The 24,751-nt window shown below is 41.5% G+C and overlaps 1 protein-coding gene across 1 annotated transcript in view; it reads left to right on the top strand.

Moving 5' to 3' along the window:
- The window catches only part of WDR59 (WD repeat domain 59), a 1,485,413-nt gene that overhangs the window by 1,155,321 nt on the left and 305,341 nt on the right, over positions 1–24,751 (top strand). The window contains exon 19 of the mRNA XM_044081604.1: positions 5,292–5,373. Within this exon, the coding sequence (XP_043937539.1) occupies positions 5,292–5,373 (82 nt within the window). The remainder of the gene's footprint in view (positions 1–5,291; positions 5,374–24,751) is intronic.

Raw genomic sequence — 24,751 nt, 5'->3', positions numbered from 1 at the left:
AGTCCCAGGCGCTGGACAGATTAGGGAAGCATACCTTTGCATCAGTGACCTTTGCAGTCAGGTCCCTGAATTATATGGCACATTTTACCAGGCTTCAAAGAGACTTAATTTCTGAGCTCTCTGAAACCTTGGCCGAAGCTGTGTCTGATGAGGTCCGGGACAAAGTGGCCTCACAGTTAGCCACCCTTGAATCGATTACTAACTCCTCCATGCGTGTGATTTTTCACGTATCAGAAGGAGCAGCTAGAGCAGCGGGTGCAGGTATAGTCATGAGATGGCATGCCTGGATGCACTTGTGTGATTTCGTGGAACCTTTCAAGGCTTCCTTTCTGAATGCTCCCATTGAAGCCTCTTCGTTGTTTGGACCCAAGGTTAAAGACACACTGGCTAGGTGTGAACAGGACGGTAAGACCCTTTCTGCTGTGGGTGTCCGCTATTCTTCCCCTCAATGGGCTTTCTCCAGAAACTAGAAGTGTGGGAAAATGTGGCACAAAATGTCTCTGGGCTCTCTCTGTGACACACGAGCTGAGTTTTCCCCTAGAGGCAGAGGGGGAAACTCATATGGACGACGCTCCTTTCGGGGCAGAGGTCGTCCGCGTAACCAGGGTTCCAAAGATTCTTTCTCTGGTCAGTCCTACCAGCGCTTCTGAAAAGCGGCCCAACTGCTTTCCTCTGGAAGCGGTTGGGGGTCGTTTCTCTTTGTACCCTTCTGCCTGGCTAACCATTACCACCGATTCTTGGACACAAGAGATAATAACCAGAGGTTATCATATTCCCTTCGATCTTTGCCCCGCCCCTCTAAGGAGCTTACCCAACTTTCCACCCAGTCAAAGAGTAGAAGCAGCATTAGAGATTTCAAAGCTGCTAAGAAAAAGTCATCCAAATAGTCCCACCAGACCGAATAAGATCCGGATTCTACTTGAGATTATTTTTAGTGCCAAAAAAAAATGGGGACTGGAGAACAATTTTGGATCTGTGTACTATACAAATTCGTAGAAGTACAGAAATTCTGGATGGTCACAATCAGTCTATCCTCCCACTCCTGGAGGCAGGCGATTGGATGTGCTCTGTAGATCTTCAGGATTCATACTACCACATAAAGGTGGGCAGACCATCGAGAAGATTCCTTCTCATCCATGCGGGAGCCAGATATTACCAGTTCCGAGTACTGTCCTTTGGACTCTCTACAGCTTCCAGTGTTCACCAAGTGCATGTCAGTCGTCTCAGCTCACCTACAACTGCAAGGATTCTGGGTGTTTCCATACCTAGACGACTGGCTCATCACTGCCCCCACCAGACATCAATTGGAGAAAGCCTTGGCATACTCTCTTCAGACTGCAGAAAGGTTAGGCATAACTATAAACTGGCAAAAATCCAACCTATCCCCATCCCAATCCATATAATTTATCGGGGTCCTGTTGGATACAAAGAACTGCATGGCATCGATTCCAGAGCACAGAATTTTAAGAATAAATCAACAACTCATACCCATCCTCTCAAGGGAAAGATAGACAGCACTTTTTGTTCTCCAGCTGTTGGGTTCCATGGCAGCTTCCATCACCATTATCCCATTTGCGAGGTTTCACATGAGGCTTTTACAATGGTTACTACTCACCCAGTGGTACCCTTTTCAGTTTCTTCTCTCATCCCAGATTTGGGTGACTCAGAGATGCAAACAAGACTTGATTTGGTGGGTGTCGCAGAACCTGTTGCAATGGTCTCGCCCCTTCTTACCCCAACAGCCCAAAGCCACAATGACCACGGACGCCTCCCTGATGAGGTTGGGGGGCTTTTTCAGGGGAAGACTGTCCAAGGTACGTGGTTGGACTTAGAGACTCATCTGCATATAAATGTCCTAGAACTGAGGGCGGTGCTTCTAGCGTTGCAAGCATTTCATCCCCTCCTTCCGTCTGGGACGATTGCAATACAATCGGACAACATGGCTGTAGTCTGGTACATCAACAAACAAGGCAGAACCAAATCCTACCCTCTCTGTCGGGAGGCCATGAGGATATGGCAGTGGGCGATGGCTACCAACCGCTTTCTTTTAACAATGCACATTCCCAGGAGTTCCAACGTGATAGCACACAGATTGAGCAGGTGTATCCTGCAACCATACGAGTGGTCTCTGAATCCTCTTATAGTGGCAGTGATTTTCAACCACTGGGGTTTCCCTTACTGTGACCTTTTTGCATCCCCAACCAGCTACAAGTGCAGCAATTACTTCGCCCTGATTCCCCCTTGGGGACAGTCACCCAGGGAAGCTCTAGTCCACGATTGGCCCTCTGGTCTGCTTTATGCCTTTCCCTCTCATTCCCCAGTTCCTGAAGAAAGCCCACCGGTTGAAGAGCAAGATAATCCTCATTGTGCCATATTGGCCTCGGCAAATTTGGTTCCCCTTCTTATGGTCTCACCTGCTAGATCAACCATGGATTCTCGATCCAATTCCGGATTTGATCTCCCACCGTCAGAACCTGATTCACCCCAACCTGAACAGCTTGAAGCTCACAGCTTGGTTCCTCCACTTCCACTGATTGCCAGGTAGACTGATCTTTTTTTCCCCAGTATGTGGCATTCTTATTGTGCCTCATAAATCTTCCACCAGAACTACTTATCTCAGCAAGTGGAAAAGGTTTACCATATGGCTGAAGGAAAAAGAGATAGACCCTTTTTCAGCACCAGTGCCGGTAGTACTGGAGTACCTGTCCAGTTTATTCCAATCTGGCCTATCTGCTTCTATTATTCGAGTTCACTTGGCCACGATATCTAATTTTCACAATGGTGTCCATGACTCTTCTGTTATGTCACACAAATTATGCAAGACTTTTCTAAAAGGCGTAAATCATTTGAAACCCCTTTTAGAGAACCTAGCCAGCTCCTTTTGAACCAGCCTTTTCATGCGACCTTAAGTTCCTTTCTTGGAAAACTTTGTTTTTGGTCGCCATTACTTCGGCCAGACATATCTCTGAACTTCAAGCTCTATGCATCAAAAACAGCCTTACTTAATCTTTCATAAAGATAGAGTGCCATTGAGAACTAATCCTTCTTTCCTGCCAAAAGTGATCTCTGAAATGTCCATTAACCAATCCATTGAATTGCCAGTTTTTTTTCCCAATCATTCTAACAGAGGAGAGTATTGTCTACGATATTCACTTGACTATAGCAGTTAGGGCTCATTCCACTAGATTGGTCGCTAATTCTGCTGCTTTTCATGCTAGAGCTTCTTTACCTGACATTTGTGCAGCTGCAACTTGGGCTAGACCCCATACCTTCATCAGTCATTACAATTTGGATTTGACCTCCAGAGGAAGAGCATCCTTTGGTTCAATGGTGCTCAGGAATGTCCTTCCATGAGAGTCTCCCAGGAATAAAGGTAGCTGGGTACTCTGTCCCAGGCGTAAGGAATGAATGAGGATTAACAATATCAGATAAAGAAGTTATGTCTTACCATAACGTTCCATCTGTATTGTTGATCCTCGTTCAGTCATTACAACCCTCCCTCCTTCCCCCTCCTGAGGCTTGTAGTGGATCTCATCATCCGGTAACGTTAGGCCTTTGACCAAAGGTAGCCTCTACTTCTTTTGACTTGCAAACTCAATTTGAGGTAACAGGGAGAGGAGAATTATGGGTAAGAGTTTAGCTCGAGAGTTTGTGGCTGTCGCAAGCTTGGAAGATGGCTGGCTCAGTTCTGAAGTCGGAACTGATAAACCAGGCGTAATGACTGAACGAGGATCAACAATACAGATGGAACATTATGGTAAGACATAACTTCTTTTTTTTGCAGTACAGAACTAGAAAACATTGCACATCTTTTTGCAGATTGTGGTACACTTGTGGCTGAAGGTTTAGGTACTGAATGATGCAACAATGTGGCAAGGTTGTTACACTGGAGACTTTGTAAACGATACAACATAGAGAGGTATTGGAAACCTGAACCACAAAGGACTGTTGAAAATGGTGAAATAATGATTACATGGGATCCTCCTATACCAGCAGATGATAAGGTAGAAGGAAACAGACCAGATATTGTTTGAGAGAAAAAGACACAAATAACATTTATTGAAGTTGCTACAACCACTGACCATAGTGTCTTACAAACTGAAAGACATAAATTTGTAAAATATCAAGACTTGCAAGCAGAAACTAAAATAATGTGGAATAAGGATGCACAGATTTTTTCAGTTGTAGTAGGATGAGCTGGTCTAATAAAAAAGGACTCTTCAAACTTATCTAAATGTTGCCAATAAAAGTAATCCCTTATGAACTTCAAAAAGAGGCAATTCTGGGTACATTGCGGCTGCTAAGAAGAGCACTCTTATCAAACACCAAAGACTGAAGCAAAACTGATTTCATTAACTTTAATTATGCCCTGACGAAGGAATGGGGTCCATTCCCATCAAGGTATGTAAAAACAAGATTTTGGAGAAATTAAACCAAGACACACTATTTTAAATTAAACATTTGTGCTCCCACACCTTCATATATCATTGCTGATATAAAATCTTTACTCGGGACAGTATTAGCAGTAGCATCAATTATTTCTAGACCAAGGGAGATGTTCTTAATTATACATTTGGGCCTAAGATGTGAATTTTGTTAGAGAAATATAGAAATAATATTCTGCATTAATTGTCTGATCTTTAGCAATTATCTTATTTATATTTTAATTTAATTTTATTTTAGAATATTGCTATTTTAGGTAATTTGTACATTTTTCCTGCTTTATCCTTATTTGTATTTACTAATTTATTAATTTTAAACAATTATCTTTCTTTTCTTGTTGTATTTGAGTTAGTAAATTTCTGTGAATGAATTTATAAAACTTGATTTGGTTACAAGTTTGCAAATTATGCAGTGTATTTTGTCATCTCTTAAAACGTTCAGTAAAATGCTTTGAGGGGGAAAAATCTCTGTGTTGTACAAAGTACACACTTTCACTGATGGGGTGTGAACTTTTCCTGTTCCTTGCTCATTTCTGTTATATTAGAAATTAAATGAACTGCAACTACAGTGGAAAAGAGGTGGTGTATTTTGCTAACATGGATATTTATTGTATGAATGACTAAATGTGGCAGATTTTTTTTTTTTTCACTTAAAGCATTTATTCAGTATACTGAGAATGGAAACAACCAGGCTACAACTTTTGTGAGTTGAAAGAGAGAGTATTTTTTTCAGGTAGTTTTTACACCTTTCCATTTTCTTGTGAGTGTGTTTTAAATGTTTGTTTTGTTTCTCCATCTTTCTGTAGTTCGTGTTTTAAATGTTTGTTTTGTTTCTCAATCTCCCTGTAGCTTAAATGTAAATGACATTCAGGAGACATGTCAAAAGAATGCTGCTGCAGCTGTCAGTGTGGGACGTAGGGACCTTGTGCAGGTATGAATGTTAAATTTGGTTTGACAGCTTTTGACCAAGTTTTTTTTTATACTAGAATAGCATATTGCATGTTAGAAAGAAAATACTTTTGTATGTATATAAGGAAGTATCTGTAGTGCACCTCAAATTGTGGGAGGGAATGTTGACTACTGTCATTCCATGCAAAGTGTCTAAATGCAACACCATCAGACTGTGATGTACAGCATTTTCTGCTGAACACTTTATACATGACTCTCAAGCCCAGATGTGTCATGTTTTAAACACTATTCTATAGTCTGTTGATCTGTATTAGAACACTCTTACCAGGTTTCTGAATCCTGTTTACTAAACGAGTTTTTGGTATTATATGGAGTGCTTTATGAAGTTGATTTCTCAAGGTAAAGATCTTCATTTCCTTTTTTATTTTTTTTACATTTGTGCATCTGTAAATTTTATCTTGAGGTTTTCTCTGTTATGAGTAACAGCTGGGATTTTATACCTGGCAACACTGTTATGAAAAATGTCTTCACCCATGGGCACAGTCCCCTCCCCCCAGCCAATATAAACAGTAGCATTATGTCACTGGACAAGGAAGGTGTACCTAGCACTATGCATCAAGCTCTGTAGCTGCTTGTATAGCTCAGGTCTTGTCCCATCATAATTATTTGCAATGTTCCAGCTTCATGGCTCATCAAGGGAAGGTCCTGCCTTATAACCTAGTCAACTTCTTTGAAACCTTTAATGGATTAAAGGATGAGTGCATAAGCATGAACATCAGATATCTAGACCTCATGAAGGTGTTCAACACCATCACATACTTGGGTATTATAAATAAACTCTCCTAGCTAAATGTCCATCCCGATATAACTTATTGGATAGCAAATTAGTTCACAGCTATGACCCATGAGCTTAGGGTGAGCAGATCTACCTTCTTCAGAAGACATATCACTAGTGATATAACCCATGATTCAGTCCTTGGGCCACTACTCTTTGTCAGATGACTTCAAACTTGGTGCTATCATAAACTCCCAGAGGATACCAAGATTCTTGAAGAGGGCCTCTTTAAAACAAATAGTTGGTGAAACTATGGACTAAAACTACCTGTCAATAAGTGTGTAATTCTATCTTTCAGTGGGCATGGTTCCCCTTATAACTATCACACTGGCAGCACACCCTGAAAAGTGGTCCCATAGTTAGGGATCTGGGAACTTATGTTGACAAATGAGCTGTCCTTTAATCACCATGTATCCACTGATCTAGGAAAATCCTTTTACATTGTACAGCTTAAATACAAAGGTATTGCTTCCAGATCCAGGGACTTAATCATTCCAATCTACTCTGCAATCATTAGGTCAGTCATTTAATGTAATGCTGCTTTGGGCATGTACCTGTCCAGACACTTGTTAACAGTTGGAATTACCACAACACTTTCTCACTACAAAAATCAAGGCCTAAATTGTAAAAGCTATGCAGACCATCTCATTGCCTTGTCTCTCCTTTTAGTATCTTACATACAGATGTTCAGCAGACACTGTTTTGTCATACCTGTTACATACTCACAAGTCTGATGGTATCATAAGCACCCGCTCAAGTGATCTCAGCCTCTTTTGCAAAATGAATAGAACACGTTGAAGGGACAGGTATGTATCACAGAGAATATCAGTTCTGTGGAATTGTCTTCCACTCCACATAAAGCAAAGTGTAATTTGGGTGAATGGATGGGTAACTGCAACCCCCCCCCCATTTTAGCACTGATGTCGCTCATGGATAGAGGAAACCTGGAAAAGTCCCATTCTCTAATTGTATACCTCCTGTCCTGATTCTAAATTGCCCCTATAGAAACTTATAGCTCCCTAGTGGATGCAAACCATTTTTTACCTTGCTATTCTACATTAATATCTACCTCATCTCTTCATTATCCTCTCCTTTCTCTTACAATTTTCTCTTTCAGTACCCCTCTCTTTGCCCCTCTCTGATACTGTCTCACTCCCATAATTTCTTACCTGTTTCCTTAACACTAATTTTAACTCTGCAAATACCTCTAGCATCTCCATCATACAATCCTTACTACTATTTCTTCCATTTACATTTATCTTACCTTTCTGATTGACTGTTTTTTCTTCATGTCTGGATGTCAACTCGCTCCCAGATATTATTTCCCTCAGTGAAACATGGCTAAAACCTATTAACTCTGATAATGACTTTCTCCCTCCTGTGTTTAATATACTTCAACTAGATCATCAAATTAAAAAGGCGGAGGAGTAGCCATTGTCTGCTCTAACCATCTTACACTCTAATCTCTAGAAAAAATAATCCCATCCTTTCTACCTGCTGAACTCCTGATTGCCAACCTCAAACTTAATAATCATATTGCAATTACTGTAGCAGCCATTTATATACCCTCTGGTGTCAACATTCCCTTACTGGAACATATTCTCTCCTGGCTTATACAGCACATTCATAATGAAGTCATCCTCCTAGGGGACATCAATATAAACTGGCTATTCTCCACATCTAATGCCACTTTATGTATTAACTTGCATGGCTTTACTCAACTTCTCTCTACATCCACCCTCATTTATACTAATAAAGCTCTCGACTCTGGATCACTTATTGACTGATATTAGTCTCAGACTCACATAAATATTACAACCCTGAAACTTTACCTGACTTCCTAAGTGACCACTCCGCCAAATGTTCTAGGATTTTCTCCACATTTGTCTAGATCACATAGATACATTGAATGTTGCAAGCTATCAAACTTCCACCCCGAAACCTTTAATATCCTCATCTTCAAAATAAACTGGTCTTTTCTTAACCATCTCCCTCTAGACAAGGCAGTACACTCATCTAACTCAACCTTCCAAAATATTCTTAACTCAGTGGCACCCTTGCGCACAGTACGTGTCGAAGCTAACATATCCCTCTGGTTAACTAAAGCTGCCTGCACCTTGATGAAAACCAGAGATAGAATGTGGGATATTTTTGTAAAAACTAAGCTCCCATCTACTTACAAAAATATAAAGAACTCAGAAGACTTACTAAAAAACATATCAACAAAGACAAAAAAGATTTCTGTAGTAACCCACCTACTTCACACAGGTCAAATCCCAAGAAATTCTGGCACTCAGTAAATCAAATACTACATCCTAGCAATGCCTCATCTACTAATCCCTGCCCAACAAATACACTCCTAGAACTGCTTCTATCTTCAATTCCTACTTTATTGAATCCATTAGTAAGTTAATAAGTACTGCCCCCCCTAATTCTAACACTACAAATTCACCTGACCTCTTCTCTAGACAGAATTCTACTGACATATTTTCCCTTAAACCAGTTTCTACTAGCTACATCAAATCTCTACTTTGTAACCTATTTCTCTGTTCTAGAACTGCTGATAATATACCTCCCTACTTTCTTCAGATAACAGCAGACTCTACCCCTCCCAGTCTCTATACTGATAAACCGTTCTATCTCAGAATCAAAACTTCCCTCTAGCTGGAAAGAATTCTGTACTCTAGCTATACACAAAAGTGGTAACTCCATAAGAAATCTCTAATTTCAGACCCATTGCCATTCTGTCACCTCTCTCAAAAATATTGGAAAAATGTGTGCATAAGCAAGACATGGAACACTTACTTCAAGAAAATCTGGTCACTTTAACACAACATGGCTTTCATCCAAAACATAGCATGACTACTTCTCTCCTATCCTTTATCAATACTATTTCTCTGGCCAGAGATAGCAATAAACAAGTATCATGCTTATTCCTAAGTCTCTCTAAAGCATTTGATACAGTCTCTAACTCCTTTCTTCAGGACAAACTCACTAACCTTAACATCTCCACCTCTGCCATTGCCTGGTTTACTGGCTATCCCACAGATCAATTACAACCAGTAACATGGCTCTCTACTCTCTCCCCTCCTCTCCCTATCAAAATGGGTGTTCCCCAAGGATCTATTCTTGGTTCACTACTCTTCAGTATCTTTACAAATCTTCTCTATACCTCCTGCCCTTAGTCATCCCTTATCCAATATGCTGATGACTCTACAGTTGTCACAATTGCAGACCTCCTCCCTGACTTAAATTATATTAGAAATCCTTTAACTCTGTTGAATCCTGGCTCTCTAAGAACCAGATCATTCTGAATCCTAAAAAAAAAAAAAAAAAAAAAAAAACTTTTACTTTTTCTCCCAAAAAATCTAAGCCACCTTAAAATCCAGTTTTGCTATCTAGTCTCTAAATAAAACTCCTATCATAGCTGAACTCAACACAAAACTTCTAGGGGTCATGATAGATGACCAACTGAAGTTTGACTTGCATGTTAACACTTGTATTAAGAAAACCCTTGAAAGATTAGGCCTCTTATACAGAAATAAAAAGTTCATATCTAACAAAGCTGAAGTCTCCCTCTCTCATGCCCATCTCCTACCAAGCCTATTATATAGCTGTCAAATCCTCACCAACCTCCAAACCTCTCTTCTAACTAAGCTTGAATCTACCTATAACAAAGTGGCCAAATTTGCTGTGATCACATCACTGACTCTCTCTAAAACACTTAAACTGGCTAGAATTCCCACACCAGCTATTCCTCTCTCAGCTTCAGCTTATCCACTCTTATGTTGTACCAGCCATCTTTCTGTCCCGAATAGTCTCCTCTAATCTCCTTCTATGCTCCTTGTAGGACTCTCCGTAGCTCAGACCAAGACTTGTTACAAATCTATAAACATAAGACCAAAATCTGCCACCAAAGACTACCTAAAAAGCTGTACTAGGTAGTAACCCATTACTGAATGTTAAAAATATTTCTACTTACATACTACATGTATGATCCTCGCTAACTGTATCTGCATTGGTTGTATGTACATACTGTTTCTGCACATATCTTAAGTTAAAGATCATCTTAAACTCTGTATTTAATGTTTATGCCTTTACTGTACCAATTTGAAAATGTTAATGCTTTGTGTATAATACAGTTTGTAATTTTGTGGAGCTTTTCTCCCCAGGCCTCCACTGAAAAAGGGCCATCAGCTCAGCTGGACAAACCCGATCAACAAATGTAAAATAATAATAAATAAATAAATAACATTGTTCATCCCATCTCTGGGTTTTCCATAGCAAAGTATTAGGGCTAAAGCCTGTCATGGTAATGTAAATTGTAAGGCTAGGCTTCTCCAGATCCTCACAGATCATTAGCCTAGGAAGTACTTAATGAACCTATGACACAGAAATGAATCCCTAACTATTATTTGGATGATCTGGAACTGGCTAGCAACTCAGAAGATAAAAGACGGCCAGGATAGGTTGAAATGTATGGTTACCATCAGCTCACCCTCAATGGAGAGAGGGAAGCAGCTGCACTGCTGACATCTGGCTTAAATTGAGCATTCCTTAAAAAACAGCAGATGGGGCCGGGGCATGCACTTATTGTGCAATTGTTTATAGCCAGGGTTAAGGGTACAGTTGTGTCCAAGGGTCAGGATTGTGAGGTGTCTGGATGTGACAGTTGCTTTTAAGTCAAGAAGTTTGTACATTCAAAACCTTCATGACTGCATCCCATGAGTGGCTGTCCTCAAAAGAGAAACAACTGGGCTAATCAGGTACTGGAGAGCAGTGATCAGTAAGCATAAGTGACAAAACTGATTTGGAAAATAAAACTTGATTTGTTGGAAAGCCTCTTTTTGATATATTATATATGCATTTGGTCTGTTCTGTGGATATCAAATCACAAATTAGGACCAATATTGAAGCTTACTTTTTTGCTTGATACAGAATCACATTGTTCATAGGTTCATAGGAGGGTACTAGTTTATTGGCCCTAGGGCCTATATAAGCCTAGCCAAAAATGTACCCTGGCTTTCACCACCCAAGAAAATTATTTTCCTGTGCCCCTGTCGAGCAGAGCCACAGAAGTGATCCCCGGGGTGAATTTCCTATCTCCCATCCAATCATCAAGATTTTTCTTGAAGTGCTAATGAGGAGCTCTGTTTGACATAGATAGGTAGTCTGTTCCAGAGTATGGGAAGTCTCTGGGACAGGAATATATCCCTCCAGCATGTTCTGTTTATTGTGGTGACAAGGTTTAGGTCCCTAGAGCATGTAGCTCAGAGGGATTGGGCTTTCTTTAAGTGGAGCATGTCCAACAGCTCTGGGTTTGACATAGCTTTGTATGTTAGGCAGAGATTGCCTCTGAGTAGGTGATATGCGATGGAGTAAAGCTGGAGTTTTTTGAGACGGTCTGCGTAGGGCATCTGTTTGAGGCCAGTAATCCTCTTTGTGAGGTATTTCTGTGGCCTTTCCAGTTGTTGTAGATGTCTTTTGAGGTACATAACCAAAAGGAGCGTTGTACTCTATAATGGGTCTAATGAGTGATGAGTAGAGGGGAACAATGACCTCTTTTTTTCTGGATGAGAAACCTTTTGTGATGAGGTGAGCAACGTAGAAGGATTTCCTGACCACTGTGGCGATGTGATTATCAAAGGAGAGACTACTGTCGACCTGTGTCCCAAGGTCTCATCACATTTTTGGCATTAAGAAGACTACCAGCTATGTGGTAGTTTATGGATACAGAGTTTTTTTACCAAAGGAGATGACAATACACTTTTTGGCATTGAGCTTCAGGCCATGGCTTTGACACCAGGCATCTGTCTCAGTGAGGCCCTTTTGTAGTATATCCACATCGTTAGGAGTTTCGATTATGGCTCCTAGTTTGCTGTCATCTGCAAACTTTGTTAGCCAAAGACCTTTTGTGTTAGCCTGTACTTCAGAGAAGTAGATACCAAACAGGAGAGGAACCAGGACTGAACCGTGGTACTCCATTTGTCACTGGTCTGAAGTCGGGTTTGGAGTCTGCTACTTTCACAGTGTGGGTTCTGTCCATGAGCCAGCTGGCAACTCATCTTGTGACATAGGGATTTATACCTAGTTTAGTGAGCTTATCTATAATTCCAGAGTGGGGGATGGTGTTGAAAGCCTTGGCGAGATCTAGATAAGCTGTGTGAACCACCTTACCCTCATCTATGGCTTTGGTGACTGCTTCAAAGAAGTCAGTCAGTTTTAGGAGACATGATCTGCCTTTTACAAATCCGAACTGGGTAGGGTCCAGAGTTTGGAGATTACCAATGTCTTTGTTTATGAGTTCCATGATGATACATTCCATGGCCTTGCAGACCAGGCTCGTCAGGCTAATGGGACGGTAGTTCCCGGGGTCTGTTGTGGCCCCCCCCCCTTTGTGGAGTGGGATAACTGTCACGGTGCGCTATTCAGTGGGCACAAAGCCTGAGGTGAGGCTATGACTGAACATGGTACATAGGTAGGGTGCCAGTTCATTCTGAAGTTTGTGTAGAACGCAGCCTGGGATATTGTCAGGTCCCATGGATGCTGTGTTCTTGACTTTGGAGAGTGTGTTTTTTTACCTGTGCAGCCGTGATTACAGGAACTTTGCATTCTTCTGGTATAGAGATGGGCCATCTAGAGGGTGAGAGGGGGGTAAAGTTAGCACTGAACCTATCTGCCAGGATGTTGGCAATATCAGTTGGTTCTGTATATTTAGTGCCATTGTGCTGTAACTCAGAGCAGATCGGAGTGTTGCCATTGTGATTCTTGACATATCTCTAGAATGCTTTGTGGTTATCTTTAGAGTCAGTGGCAATTTTGTTTTCGTAGCTAGCTTTGGAGGATTTTATGAGGGATCTCAGCTTCTTACTGAGGTTGACCAGGGCGTTCCTCCAGTCATGGGATTTTACTCTTTTTTGCAACAGTTTCCTTCTGTTGTAGAGTTTGTTTATGGCAGAGGACCACCAGATCGGCTTCCTTTTTTTGGAGGATAGCATCTTGGGTTCTATTAGGGATAGCATGATCCATGCACTCGTGTAAGTGCTTATAAAGTGCATTTGTGTAGGATTCCGCAGTCATACCTCTATTGTCCGTCTGCATGGGTGTCATGAAGTTTGCCACTTCTGTCTTAAGAAGTGTGAAGTTGGCTTTGGAGAAGTTTTTACGGTGGTTTCCCTAATTGGGGGTGGGGGCGGGATGTGGATGTCTAGGGTGATTAGCTTGTGGTCGGATCTGACCAACGAGGAATTGACCTCTGGTGTGGAACACCTGTTGCCCATGTTGGTAATGACCAGGTCTAGGATATTGCTGCCCCTGGTAGAGATGTGAATAAGTTGATCCAAGGCGTTGGAACTTATGAATTCCAGAAAACGTTGAGCAAAAGAGTTGGTACACGAGTAGTTTTCACAGTTAGTGGTGGGGCAGTTGAAATTGCCCATTATTAGGATGTTAGGTTGTATCCTAATACTTTTCAGTGTATCAAGAAATGAGGAGTGGAAATCCTGGGGCATGGTGGGGGATCTGTAGCAAGCTACATTTTGGATTGCGGTATTGCCCAGAGTTAGTTGCACTTGGATAATCTCGGATGCATTATGCTGTTCAACTAGCCTAGAGGTGTGGATATCCTTAATGAATATGGACACGCCTCCACCTTTAGTGCTTCGTTCTGGGTTAGGTGGCCGAAAGGTGTGTGGTATTAATTGTAGCCTGGTAATGCAGGGGTGCTCTCTGGAGCTTTGAACCAGGTCTCTGTCACTGCACAGATGTCGATGTTCTCCATTTTAAGAAGTGCCTCGAGTGAGTGCATTTTGAGGTTTAGACTTCTAGCATTGAGTAGCATTACCCTCAGATTTTGCTTGCTTGTACCTGTTACGGTGGTGAATTTGTCATTTGAACCTTGCCTAAAGAAGGCATTATAGGGGTGGCAAGAGCCTTCGCCAGTATCCGGAATCCAAAGGGCGACAGTTGCAAGCCATCTCTGGCAAAGCTTCGTGGTCTGTCGATCATGTCGTCCTAGGCAGACAAATACTGGATCCCCTTAGAATGACACCAGAAGCTTAGCCAATTGTTGAAGTCAATCATTTTGTCCTTGTACTGTGGCATCATTCTGGGTGATGGCAGGATGCTACTCAGGGCCAGGGTCATACTTGCCTGGGCTACAATATCGGAGAGCTCCTCCATGTCTCTTTTCATGTAGTCCAGGGAGGTACGTCTCAGGTCATTCATACCAACATGGACAATGACAGTGTCATATTTGTACTTGTTGTGGAGTGACCTGAGTGCGTGCGTAATGTGATGGATCCTGGCACGTGACAGGCAGCTGACAGTAACTTTCTCCTTGTTTATCCTGGTGAGTGGAACATCAGTGTGCCCGACTATAGAGTCACCTATGACTAGTGTGTTGGGTACGTTGTTATGCCTTATGGGCTCTGGTTGAGTAGCACACTGAGTTTGTGGGCTATGTGTCATTTGGGTTGTGTTGGGGGTGGAGTTTGCTTGCGTTTCTGGTTTGGAGGTCCCTGATGCTTGGGCAGGTGTTTATTGAGAGCCTCCGCGAATGTAGGTGTGTGTGTGTTGTGTTTCTATGTGTGTGTTTTGGTGGTGTAAGTTTTGAGGGACTATGTGATGAGTGTGGTGTGGTGCAAGTGTTTACCTTCTCCTCTTGACTGTCTAGTCCAGTCTTGGGTGAAGAGAGCTTTGCTTCCAGTTTGGCAATATAAGTGCATCTCTCACAAGTTGTAGTGTTGGGTGTTAGGAGGGAGAGGGTTGTCTGTTTACATGAGGCAATTGCTGCATTGCCCCAAGATGCCCAGATTCATCAGGTAGCCAGGAGAAATCACCGGGAGCTGACCCTTAGACATGCCTGGATAGGTGCTTATTTATTAAGTACTAAAAACTGCTTTCCTCTAGACAAGTGAGGAAAGTTGAGTGCTGTAGTAATTTGCAGCTTATTTAGTGCTTACGAGTTCTGAACAAGTGCTGAGTTCAAAGAAACCGATTTGAGTGCTGAAACTAGAAAACTGGCTAGTTCTAAGAAACAAAATTAAGCAAGAAGGCTTCCCTCCAAAACAGAAAGGCTTGGGGGCTCAGAAGCCTACAACCAGTCTAGACCATTTACAGGAAAGGCAGGAAACGAGCTTAAAAAATTTTTTTTTTTTCTTTACCAGATGCTCTTTTTGTACACAGTAGGAGTGCCTGAAATCAGAATATGATCTCACTGCACTCAGTTGAGTGAGCAAATGAGATGGGCCCAGAAGGAGTATCCAAACACAAACTTACAAGAGGGGCTGGCAGTTTCAAGGCCACCAAGATTAACACCAAAACAAAAACAGGGAGGGTGGGTGAGGTACTAACTGACAAGACAGAGTCAAAACTTCCACTTCAGTTAATATTCAGTGTAACACAAATAAATCAATTTAAATGCCGTATTATTTGAAAAATGTGCAGATAAAAGGTAGTTAAATTCACTTATACGTCCAGTTGAATACAGCTAGATCTTAGCTGTATAACATGAGTTCTTTACTAATACCTGCAAGGTTGCAGAGATGGAGGTTGACTGGTGGTGGGATTGGCTAGTAGGTCCTTTTCACTGCCCCAGGCAAGCGCTATAGAAGCGTAAGTAAGGTGGGAGCAGGAGAGCAGGCTGTAACCAAACCTTTAACTTGCATCTGCCTCTTTACTGTTAACGTGAGCTTCTGAGTTCCCACCCATTGTTTGCAGTTAGCAAAAAAAGAGCTGTGAGGTATGACACTTAGGCTTGGAGTGCTACACCTCCACACCTTAGCATATGACGTAGAGCAGGCCTCTGACTTCCAGGGGCATGCCTTCATCACACTCACATATGTTATGAGCAAATTCCTGCCATTCCAATCACACCTGCCAAAACCTTAGTGACTATCAGAATATTAAACTTGAAGAGCCTGCATTTTTTTCTCTTTCCAGAAGTGCCTTAATGAATTCTTAGGAAGACTGAGTAAGAGCCTTGGGTAATCATTCTTTTAAAGCTAGCCCTCGAGGATGTTTTTTTTATTTTTGCAAACCAGAAGCACCCAAATCTTGGACTTTCTGCATATAAGAAGCCTTGTGCTGAAATTTTAACTATCCTAAAGCAGAAGTTTGTCAAGATCTTGACCTACCATAAGTATGATAGACCTCGGTCATTCTTTTGCTAGGCAAAGGAAATACAGCTTTGAGCAAGTTTGGTAACGTTTTTATGCCATATTGGTACTCAACTCTTTCCCACCTAACCTATTCCTGTTCTTTTGGATCAAGCACTGAAGAAGCTTTATAGCTTTCTGATTAAAGGATCCAAGAATCACAAGTGAAGTCTGTGTAACTTGCTGGATCACTTGGGTTTTAGATTATTCACTCTACGTTTGGCTCTAGTGATATTATGATGAGGGAAATAGCTACTGGTATATGCTTAAACTCTGGTGTGATTAATGACCTCATTCCACCATTATGAGGTCCATTTGTGCATCTTTCTGGGAGAGATTCCCTTCAGTGCATCCTGACAAGAGATCATAGAGATTCCGAAGAGCTCACTTGTAGACAGAAGAGGTGACACAGGAATTATACAGTCCAGACTTTGCCAGCTACATCAACAAAGTGTCCCAAGATGCAGGCTGTGCAGTTAATTCCTGCAGCAGTTCTGTCTGCTAATCAGTACTACCAGTGAAATGCTGGTTCTCTTGATTTACTCTAATCTGGAGAGCTGTCAGAGTAAGTAGATGTTCGACACTACTGAGCATGGTCATATTGTAGAGCTGGTTGAGGGACCAGCCCATATTGGCAGACATCATCTTTGGGGAGGGGTGGTGTAAAAGTATGTCTGACAGTTCAGAGGAGTAAGGCTCTGGGCTGTTAATGAACTGCTTTCTGTCATACAACGTTTGATTTCCTCGGCCTTCATTTGCCGAGTGTGTGACCTTCAGCAAGTCACTTAACCAACCAGTGCTCCGGAGCACTTGGGAATTTGGGCTAGGTTCCTAAATGGTCATCAAGGCTGCATATCTGGTATGCACATATGAACCTATAATGTTTGGGTTCATCTACCTTGTGTCCCACTTTTGTCCAGTTAGATTTTCCTCAGTTATGCCACCCTTCTCTAATAGAATCAGTGCTGGTCTTAAGCTTAACTTGGAAGGTACCTAACTAGGGGGAGCTAGACATGCTTATATATACATCAATGTCATGCTTCTGTTTCACTTCTTCTAATCTTCTTAGTACCACACATTCCTTGTGAGTGCCAAAGAAGTTTTGCCTGAGTTGTAGTTTGCACTAGTCCAACTTTCATCATTTTTATACAGTTTCTGAATATATTCTAGAAAAATTTTCATGTAGTGTGTTTGTGGTAGGCAGTATCTGACTGTAAAGTATTTTTGCCTCTTTTTTTTTTTCTTTCTTCTAAATGTTAATGAAAAGCCTACCAAAAGAACAGAGGCCTCTCAAATGCATACCACTCACAATAACCACTAAGCAAAAAGAAAGCACTACACATATCAACACACACAACCATGTCTCAACAATATAAGTCCCTAAGGCAAAACACATCAAATATGTTGTTCAAAGGCGACTCCGTAGTGAGACACACAGATGTCTCCCTCACCAGACTGGACAAAGAGAAGGTCATGGTTAGCTGCCTTTCAGATGCCAGGATCCAGCAAATCATGCATGCTCTCAAGTCACTCGACAACAATACCGTTATTCGTCTGTCATTGGAGTGAATGACGTGAGGCGTACTTCTCTGGACTATATGAACAGACACACAACGGTACTCTCTGATTATATGTCCCAGACAGGTATGCCCTTAACCTAAGCAGTATCCTACCCTCACCCAGGATGATGCCGCAGTATAAATAAAAAATGATTAACCTCAACAATTGGCTCAGCTTCTGGTGTCAGCCCATGGGGATCCATTATCGGTCAGCCTGGGAGAATATGGTAGACAGACCTTGCTGCTTTGCTAGAGATGGTCTGCACCTCTCACCCTAGGCTTTTGGATACTGGCAAAGCCCCTTGCCTCCCCCATAGTGCCTTTTTAGGCAGTGTTTAAACAACAAATGTTCCAATGTAACAAAATCTAATCAAGACAGACTCAGGGTCTTGTTACTTAATGCAAGGAGTTTAAACACGGAACTGCACTCCCTGGAAGCACTTCTCACCTTAGAGGATAATAATGTCTGTACAGTTACTGAGACATGGTTCAAGGCCGCTGTGAGCACCTCGACTGTGCAAGGCTACTGCCTTCCATGCGTTTAGACCTCAAAATGAGCATGTAGGAACCAAAGGTGGAGGTGTAGCCATCTTCATTAAAACCAAATACTGTTCAAACTTGACTGGTCAAACAACATGACTCTCTCGAACTACTCCATGTCCAATTAACTGTTGGGAAAGTACTATATCATATTATTGCTAGTTATAGATCCCCCACCATGAAACCAGGGTATGCACATGCCTACCTTGATTTACTGTAATCCCTCGACATACAACCCATCACCTTAGTCATGGGAGATTTCAGCTATCCTTCCATAGAGTTGGAGACATACACAAGCAAAAACACACTCACCCAGAGGTTCCTGGACTTAAACACAAATGCTCCGGAACAGATTGTCTGCACCCCACTAGAGGCTGTAATGTTCTGGACATAGTACTCACCAACATGGAGGGGGTCACAGTACTTCCCCATGCGTGATGCCCTTCCTGGTTAGGTCAGGCCACATCTGAATTGAAGTAACTGCTGGAACTGACACCCTCACAGGAACAAATATTATACAAAAACTTTACCAAAACTAACTACAGCCTAAAAAGCAATGATCTAAAAAGCTTTATACCACTCACATTTGCAGAAGTCAGTGATCATTATGCAGAAGTGTATGCAAATGCCCTGTACAAACACTTACGTGACTGGGTAAACTCTGCTGCATCTGACCAGATGAAAAACAGATCTTCCCATAAAAACAAGCCACTGTTGTGGCCTTCAAGTATAAACAGATTATGTAACAAGAGGAAGAAACTGTTGTCCAAAAGCAAAAGGGATATCACCCTGCAGAGGAAGAGTTCCCTCCTAAGCCTAAACAAGAAAATCAGAAATCTTGTAAAGTCATTTAAAGCAAATTACTAAACTAAAATTGCATCTGTAGCCAAGAATAATCATAAGGCATTATATTACCTTATCGAAAAGCCATAATATCGAATGGATTTTCGTCAAACCTTAAAAGTCGAAAGCTTAAAAATAGTGAAAATGTGAATGAGCAAATTCTTTCCTGGGAAAGAAACCACTTGGCCATCCTTGTGCATTTGCTCTTTTCCCCACTGTAGTGCGATCTCGGAGTTGGTATATTTAGTTAGGGGGTGTGTGGGGGTGAAGCCCCCTATTTTATGTTTAGATTAGTGTGTAGTTGGTGGTAGGGTAGCGATTTCTTTCCCAGAGAGAGAATTCGCTCATTTGCAATTTCACTATTTTAAGCTTTCGACTTTTGCGGTTCGATGAAAAGCCGTTTGATAAAGCCCAGCTTTTCGATAAGGCAATATAGACCCTTCTTTAACTACATTTAGAGTCTAAAAGCGAATGCCCAGCTGGCAGTGCCAGAAGATTTCGCCAACCTGCTAGCTGACAGATTCAGCACAAACTTCACCCCCATATCCTACCATATTCCAAAGCATACCTGACATCAGCCCTCTGCCTAGTATCTTTACAGAACAGGTCATCTCTGCACTTTCCAAGGCCAGAAACACTGCCTCAGTGGGACCAGATAATATCCCAGGTTGTTTACTAAACAATCTAAAACAAGTCCTAGTGGACCCACTTGGCATTCTCATTAATCATAGGTTGAGAACTGGCTGCATTCCTGCAAAATGAAGAACAGCAACAGTAATCCCATCTGCACAAAGGGGGGCCATCAACTAACCCTGGGTACTACAGAGCCATAAATCTAAACAGCCTCATCTGCAAGGCCATGGAAAGAATTATCATGGACCTTATCAACAAGGAAATAGGCGACCTCCAAAACTGGACCCAACCCAGTGTGGCTTCATTAAGGGTGGATCATGCTTATTAAACCTGGTAGAATTCTTTGAGAATGTCACCAAAGCCAAAGATGAAAGTCAGACAGTGCATACTGTTTATCTCGACCTTGAAAAGGCTTTTGACACAATTCTGCACTCTGGTATCATTGAGAAAGTCTACCAGATAGGGATTAACCCTTACTTTACTAGATGGGGAGCCAATTGGCTCACCAACAGAACACACACACTGTCAAAATTAGTGACTCCATCTTCACCAGCAGACCCATCACCAGTGGAGTTCCACTGGGGTCTGGGATGGGCCCCTTACTATTTTGCATCTATTTCTCAGAAGGCCAGGCCAAAGTAGACAGCTTTTGGCTCACCAAGTTCGCTGATGATTGCAAACTGGGAGCAGTTATTGAGTCCCCCAGTGATGTCAGCATATCACAAGAAGGGCTAACACAAACAACTGATTGGAGCTAAAGGCATCGTCTAAAACTAACTGCAAAAAAATGCATTATTATTCCCTTTGGCAAAATGGAATTCCCTACAATTTACAGTATTAACAGCACCCCACTGAATTCCAGTCCAGTGGTGCGACACTTAGGAACAGAGGTTGATAGCAATCTAAACTTTGACCACCAAGTTTCTACGGTAGTAAGGAAAGCCTTCTACTTTGCACATCTCATAAGCAAGGGCATAGCATTCAGGTCAAGGGATGTTATAACTTGCCGCTGATCAGATCATAATGCACCCTTTTGCATGTACCTCACCAGACACCTGCAGCAGCTGAAGAGACCTCAGAGGTTTCTCACTAAGAAAATACAGCGACTCCAAACCATAACCTACATGGACAGGCTGTAAAAGCCCTATCACTTTACTCTACATCCTATAGGCTGCTGAGAGGTGACTTCTGCCTGGAGTATAGGGCAGTCTCCAGCCCTGCCCTAATGGAAATGCTGCACATCCATAAGTCAAATAGCACAAAGTCACTCACTCTAGGGATCTCAAATTAGCTTGCGGCATTAACGGAAAATGCTGGAGAAACAGATATGTTTCCTAGAGACTGCCACTTTTCTGGAATAGACTTCTTGTTCGCATAAAACAAAGCTCCTCATTAACCCTATTTAAATGCAACATAGGTAACTGGATGAGAGACTGCAGATACACTCCTGTGGTACTCCTGTGGTGGGACCCATGTCCACTAATGGACACAGCCGATGTTGATCACAGACCCGCTCTGTTTATAAATTCTTTCTGCAAACTACCCAAAAAGAGCAAATAGGGATGCTTGGGATTAACATGGCTAGGCTTGTAAAGTCTCTAGGGTTGCTAGCCTAGTAACGTCCTGTGACCCTATCTAAAGGGAGGAAAAAAGGAATAGACATATTAGAGCTGACAAAAAGGAATCTTAAATCAATGAGATAAAAGATTTAAATAAAAGCAAGTAGACAGTAGTCTCTCCTTTGATAATCACATCGCCACAGTAGTCAGGAAATCCTTCAATGTGGCACACCTCATCACAAAATGTTTCTCATCCAGAAAAAAAGAGGTAATTGTTCCCCGTCTACTCGTCACTCATTAGACCCATTATAGAGTACAACGCCCCTTTTGGTATGTACCTCACAAGACATCTACAACAACTAGAAAGGCCACAGAAATACCTCACAAAGAGGATTACCGGCCTCAACAGATGCCCTACGCAGACCGTCTCAAAAAACTCCAGCTTTACTCCGTCTTATATTGCCTACTTAGAGGCGATCTCTGCCTAACATACAAAGCTATGTCAAACCCAGAGCTGTTGGACATGCTCCACTTAAAGAAATCCCAATTCTTCCGAGCTACATGCTCAAGGGACCTAAACCATGCCACCACAATAAACAGAACATGCTGGAGGGATAGATTCCTGTCCCAGAGACTTTCCATACTCTGGAACAAACTACCTATCTACATCAAACAAAGCTCCTCATTAGCACTCTTCAAGAAAAATCTTGATGATTGGATGGGAGCTAGGAAATTCACCCCGGGGATCACTTCTGTGGCTCTGCTGGACAGGGGCACAGGAAAATAATTTTTCTTGGGTGATGAAAGGCAGTGTACCTTTTTGGCTAGGCTTATATAAGCCCTAGGGCCAATAGCCTAGTACCTACCTATGAACCTAAGTATTCCACCGCTACTTATGAGGAAAGTAATTCTATTGTTGTGACTCCCAAAGGAATAGCAGGTCATTCCATGAAGATCCTTTTGTGAGTACAGATCGATGTCTTAATATCAAAAAGCCAAAATGTCTAAAACCCATTTAATTCTGGGGAGGAAGCCCCTCCCTGCACCCCCATTTGGGCACCAGAATTCGTCTCACTGACCTGAATGATACACAACATAAGTGATGATTCAGCACCTTCATTAGTGCCTACTTTGGTGACGTGTGATTATGCCAGATACAGAGTGCTTTTTCTTGGTGCGTTACCTTAGTACTTACAAACTAGTAAAGCAGGTTTTTCCCATTACAATTACACCACATTGTGCCATATCTTTAACACCATCCATTTTGCAAGAAGTTTTGCAACAAATATTTTAACATAGTCATGGAAACTAAAGGGTAGCAAGGACCTGTGTCAGACACTCCCTCACTGGTAGTATGTGCTTAGGATGCACATCCACAAACGTTCATTGGTACATCAAAGGTTGCTGAAGAAAAGCAGAAAAGAAAATACTTTACATTTGACGATTATTTCAACTTGACCTATAAAGACTGTTGTTTTATAGATCTGAAAATAAGGATAATTTCTCATAGTCTTCATGGTCACCTCAAGGGTTATATAATTTGTAGATACTGTAAACTGTGTACAAGAATTTTTTTTTAACTGTTCATCAGGAGATCCTCCATCTATGAGATACTGATAAAAGTACAGTTCTTTTAGATATGTTTCAGGATGTCTGTTCTTGCAGCTAGTAGTGCCCTTATGCACAGGCAGCAGTAAACAAATAAAAATTACAGACAGGATGGATAAGGCATCTTTTGAGAGACAGGATTTGTATATAATATTCATTATTCGTAAGAGAGTTCCTGCTACCATTTCCCTTTCAGCATTGCATAATATAAAATGCATTATTCTGGAAACCATACTTTTTGCCAAAAAATAAAGTGCAGATGTGATTAATAGGATCATAGGAAGTTACTAGGCTAATGGCCCTAGGACTCTTACAAGCCAGCCAAGTTCTACCCTTATTTACATGATCAGCACCTATTACAGTAGCACATTGTCTGTTAGAGCTCTGATTTAATTAACCAGTGGTGTTTTTCATTGTAATTCTTGTCTTACAAGCAGGTCGAGGGACACTGCAGGCTTTACCAACCTCTGATTCCATAAGTAGAATGGAAAGTTTATTGCTGCAGTGAGTAAGATTGGAGTTCATACACTGACGTATGCTTGTGGTGTGACAAATGCCTGTTCAAGGTTTGCTATGTCAAGGGAAGTCATAAGTGGGCTTACTCATAAATTCACCATTTGGTCATGATCTGTTACTGATCACTTAATGGCACCAGTTGTGACCTAGAAAAGAAAGGGCAAGCAAGATTATCTTTAATGAGATATATAAACTTCCTGCCACACAGTTTCAGAGAACTTCTAACCCCAACAGAAGTAGCCATTTATAGAAGATCAGTGTAGAGAAACAGACTACTTCCAATTCTGTGTTAGGAGGAAAGGGCTTTCATATGACTTGGAGCTTATTTTCCATCAGCGTCCCCAGGAAACAGTTTTCCGAGTCTTGTCAAGGCTAGAAATAACTGTAACCAAATGAGTTCTTCAGATGTTAAGTCAAGTTTATTCAATTGTTTCATCTCAGACCTCAAATGAACTGGTTCCACAGACACCATCACACACTTTGTAATTAATTACCTCGTCTTCTATTGTTAAGGCAATACTGTTAGTACCCTCAAATCAAGTAGGCCAGGGTTTCTGTTCTAAACTGTTTCTGGTTCCTGTGAAGGTCCACAGAGACCAGTGGTAGCATGTTAAAAAGAGCTGAACAAATTCATAAACACAAAGTCTTTCAGGATGGCAACTCTAAAGTACTCCTTTCATTTTTAGTGCAGAGTACCTGTACGGTAACTCTGAACATGGAGGATACATATTTACACCTACATACTAATGAAGCCATCTCACAGAACTTACCACAGATTTCATATAGCTTAGCATCACTTAAAATGAGAACTGTGCCCCAAAGTACATAATTTTCTATCCCCAGAATGTATTTTCCTCCCTAAACAATCATACCGTTACTTCTCCATACTGGAAAAAAAAAAAAGACTTAACAGTTTCTTCTCTCTTAAATTTCTGTCCTAGTCATCTTCCTTAATGTATACCATGTTGGAGCTGAATGAAATCTTATGATACTTTTTAGGAATTTGTTTTCCTTGATCTTGCACGATTTAGTCTTTCACAGCTGAAAGTTTCTTGCTAAGAGAAAAAAAACATAACTCTTCTGTTAATTACATTCATTAGAGTCATAAAGTTATTCAGGGTGTAAGAATTCAGTGCTGTCTCTATCATTT

Source organism: Protopterus annectens, chromosome 8.part1 (genome assembly GCF_019279795.1).
Source record: "Protopterus annectens isolate FY-2018-M chromosome 8.part1, PAN1.0, whole genome shotgun sequence".
Classification (NCBI taxonomy): Eukaryota; Metazoa; Chordata; order Ceratodontiformes; family Protopteridae; genus Protopterus; species Protopterus annectens.
Note: the sequence above shows the minus strand (reverse complement) of the source record. Positions and strands in the feature narration are given on the sequence as shown.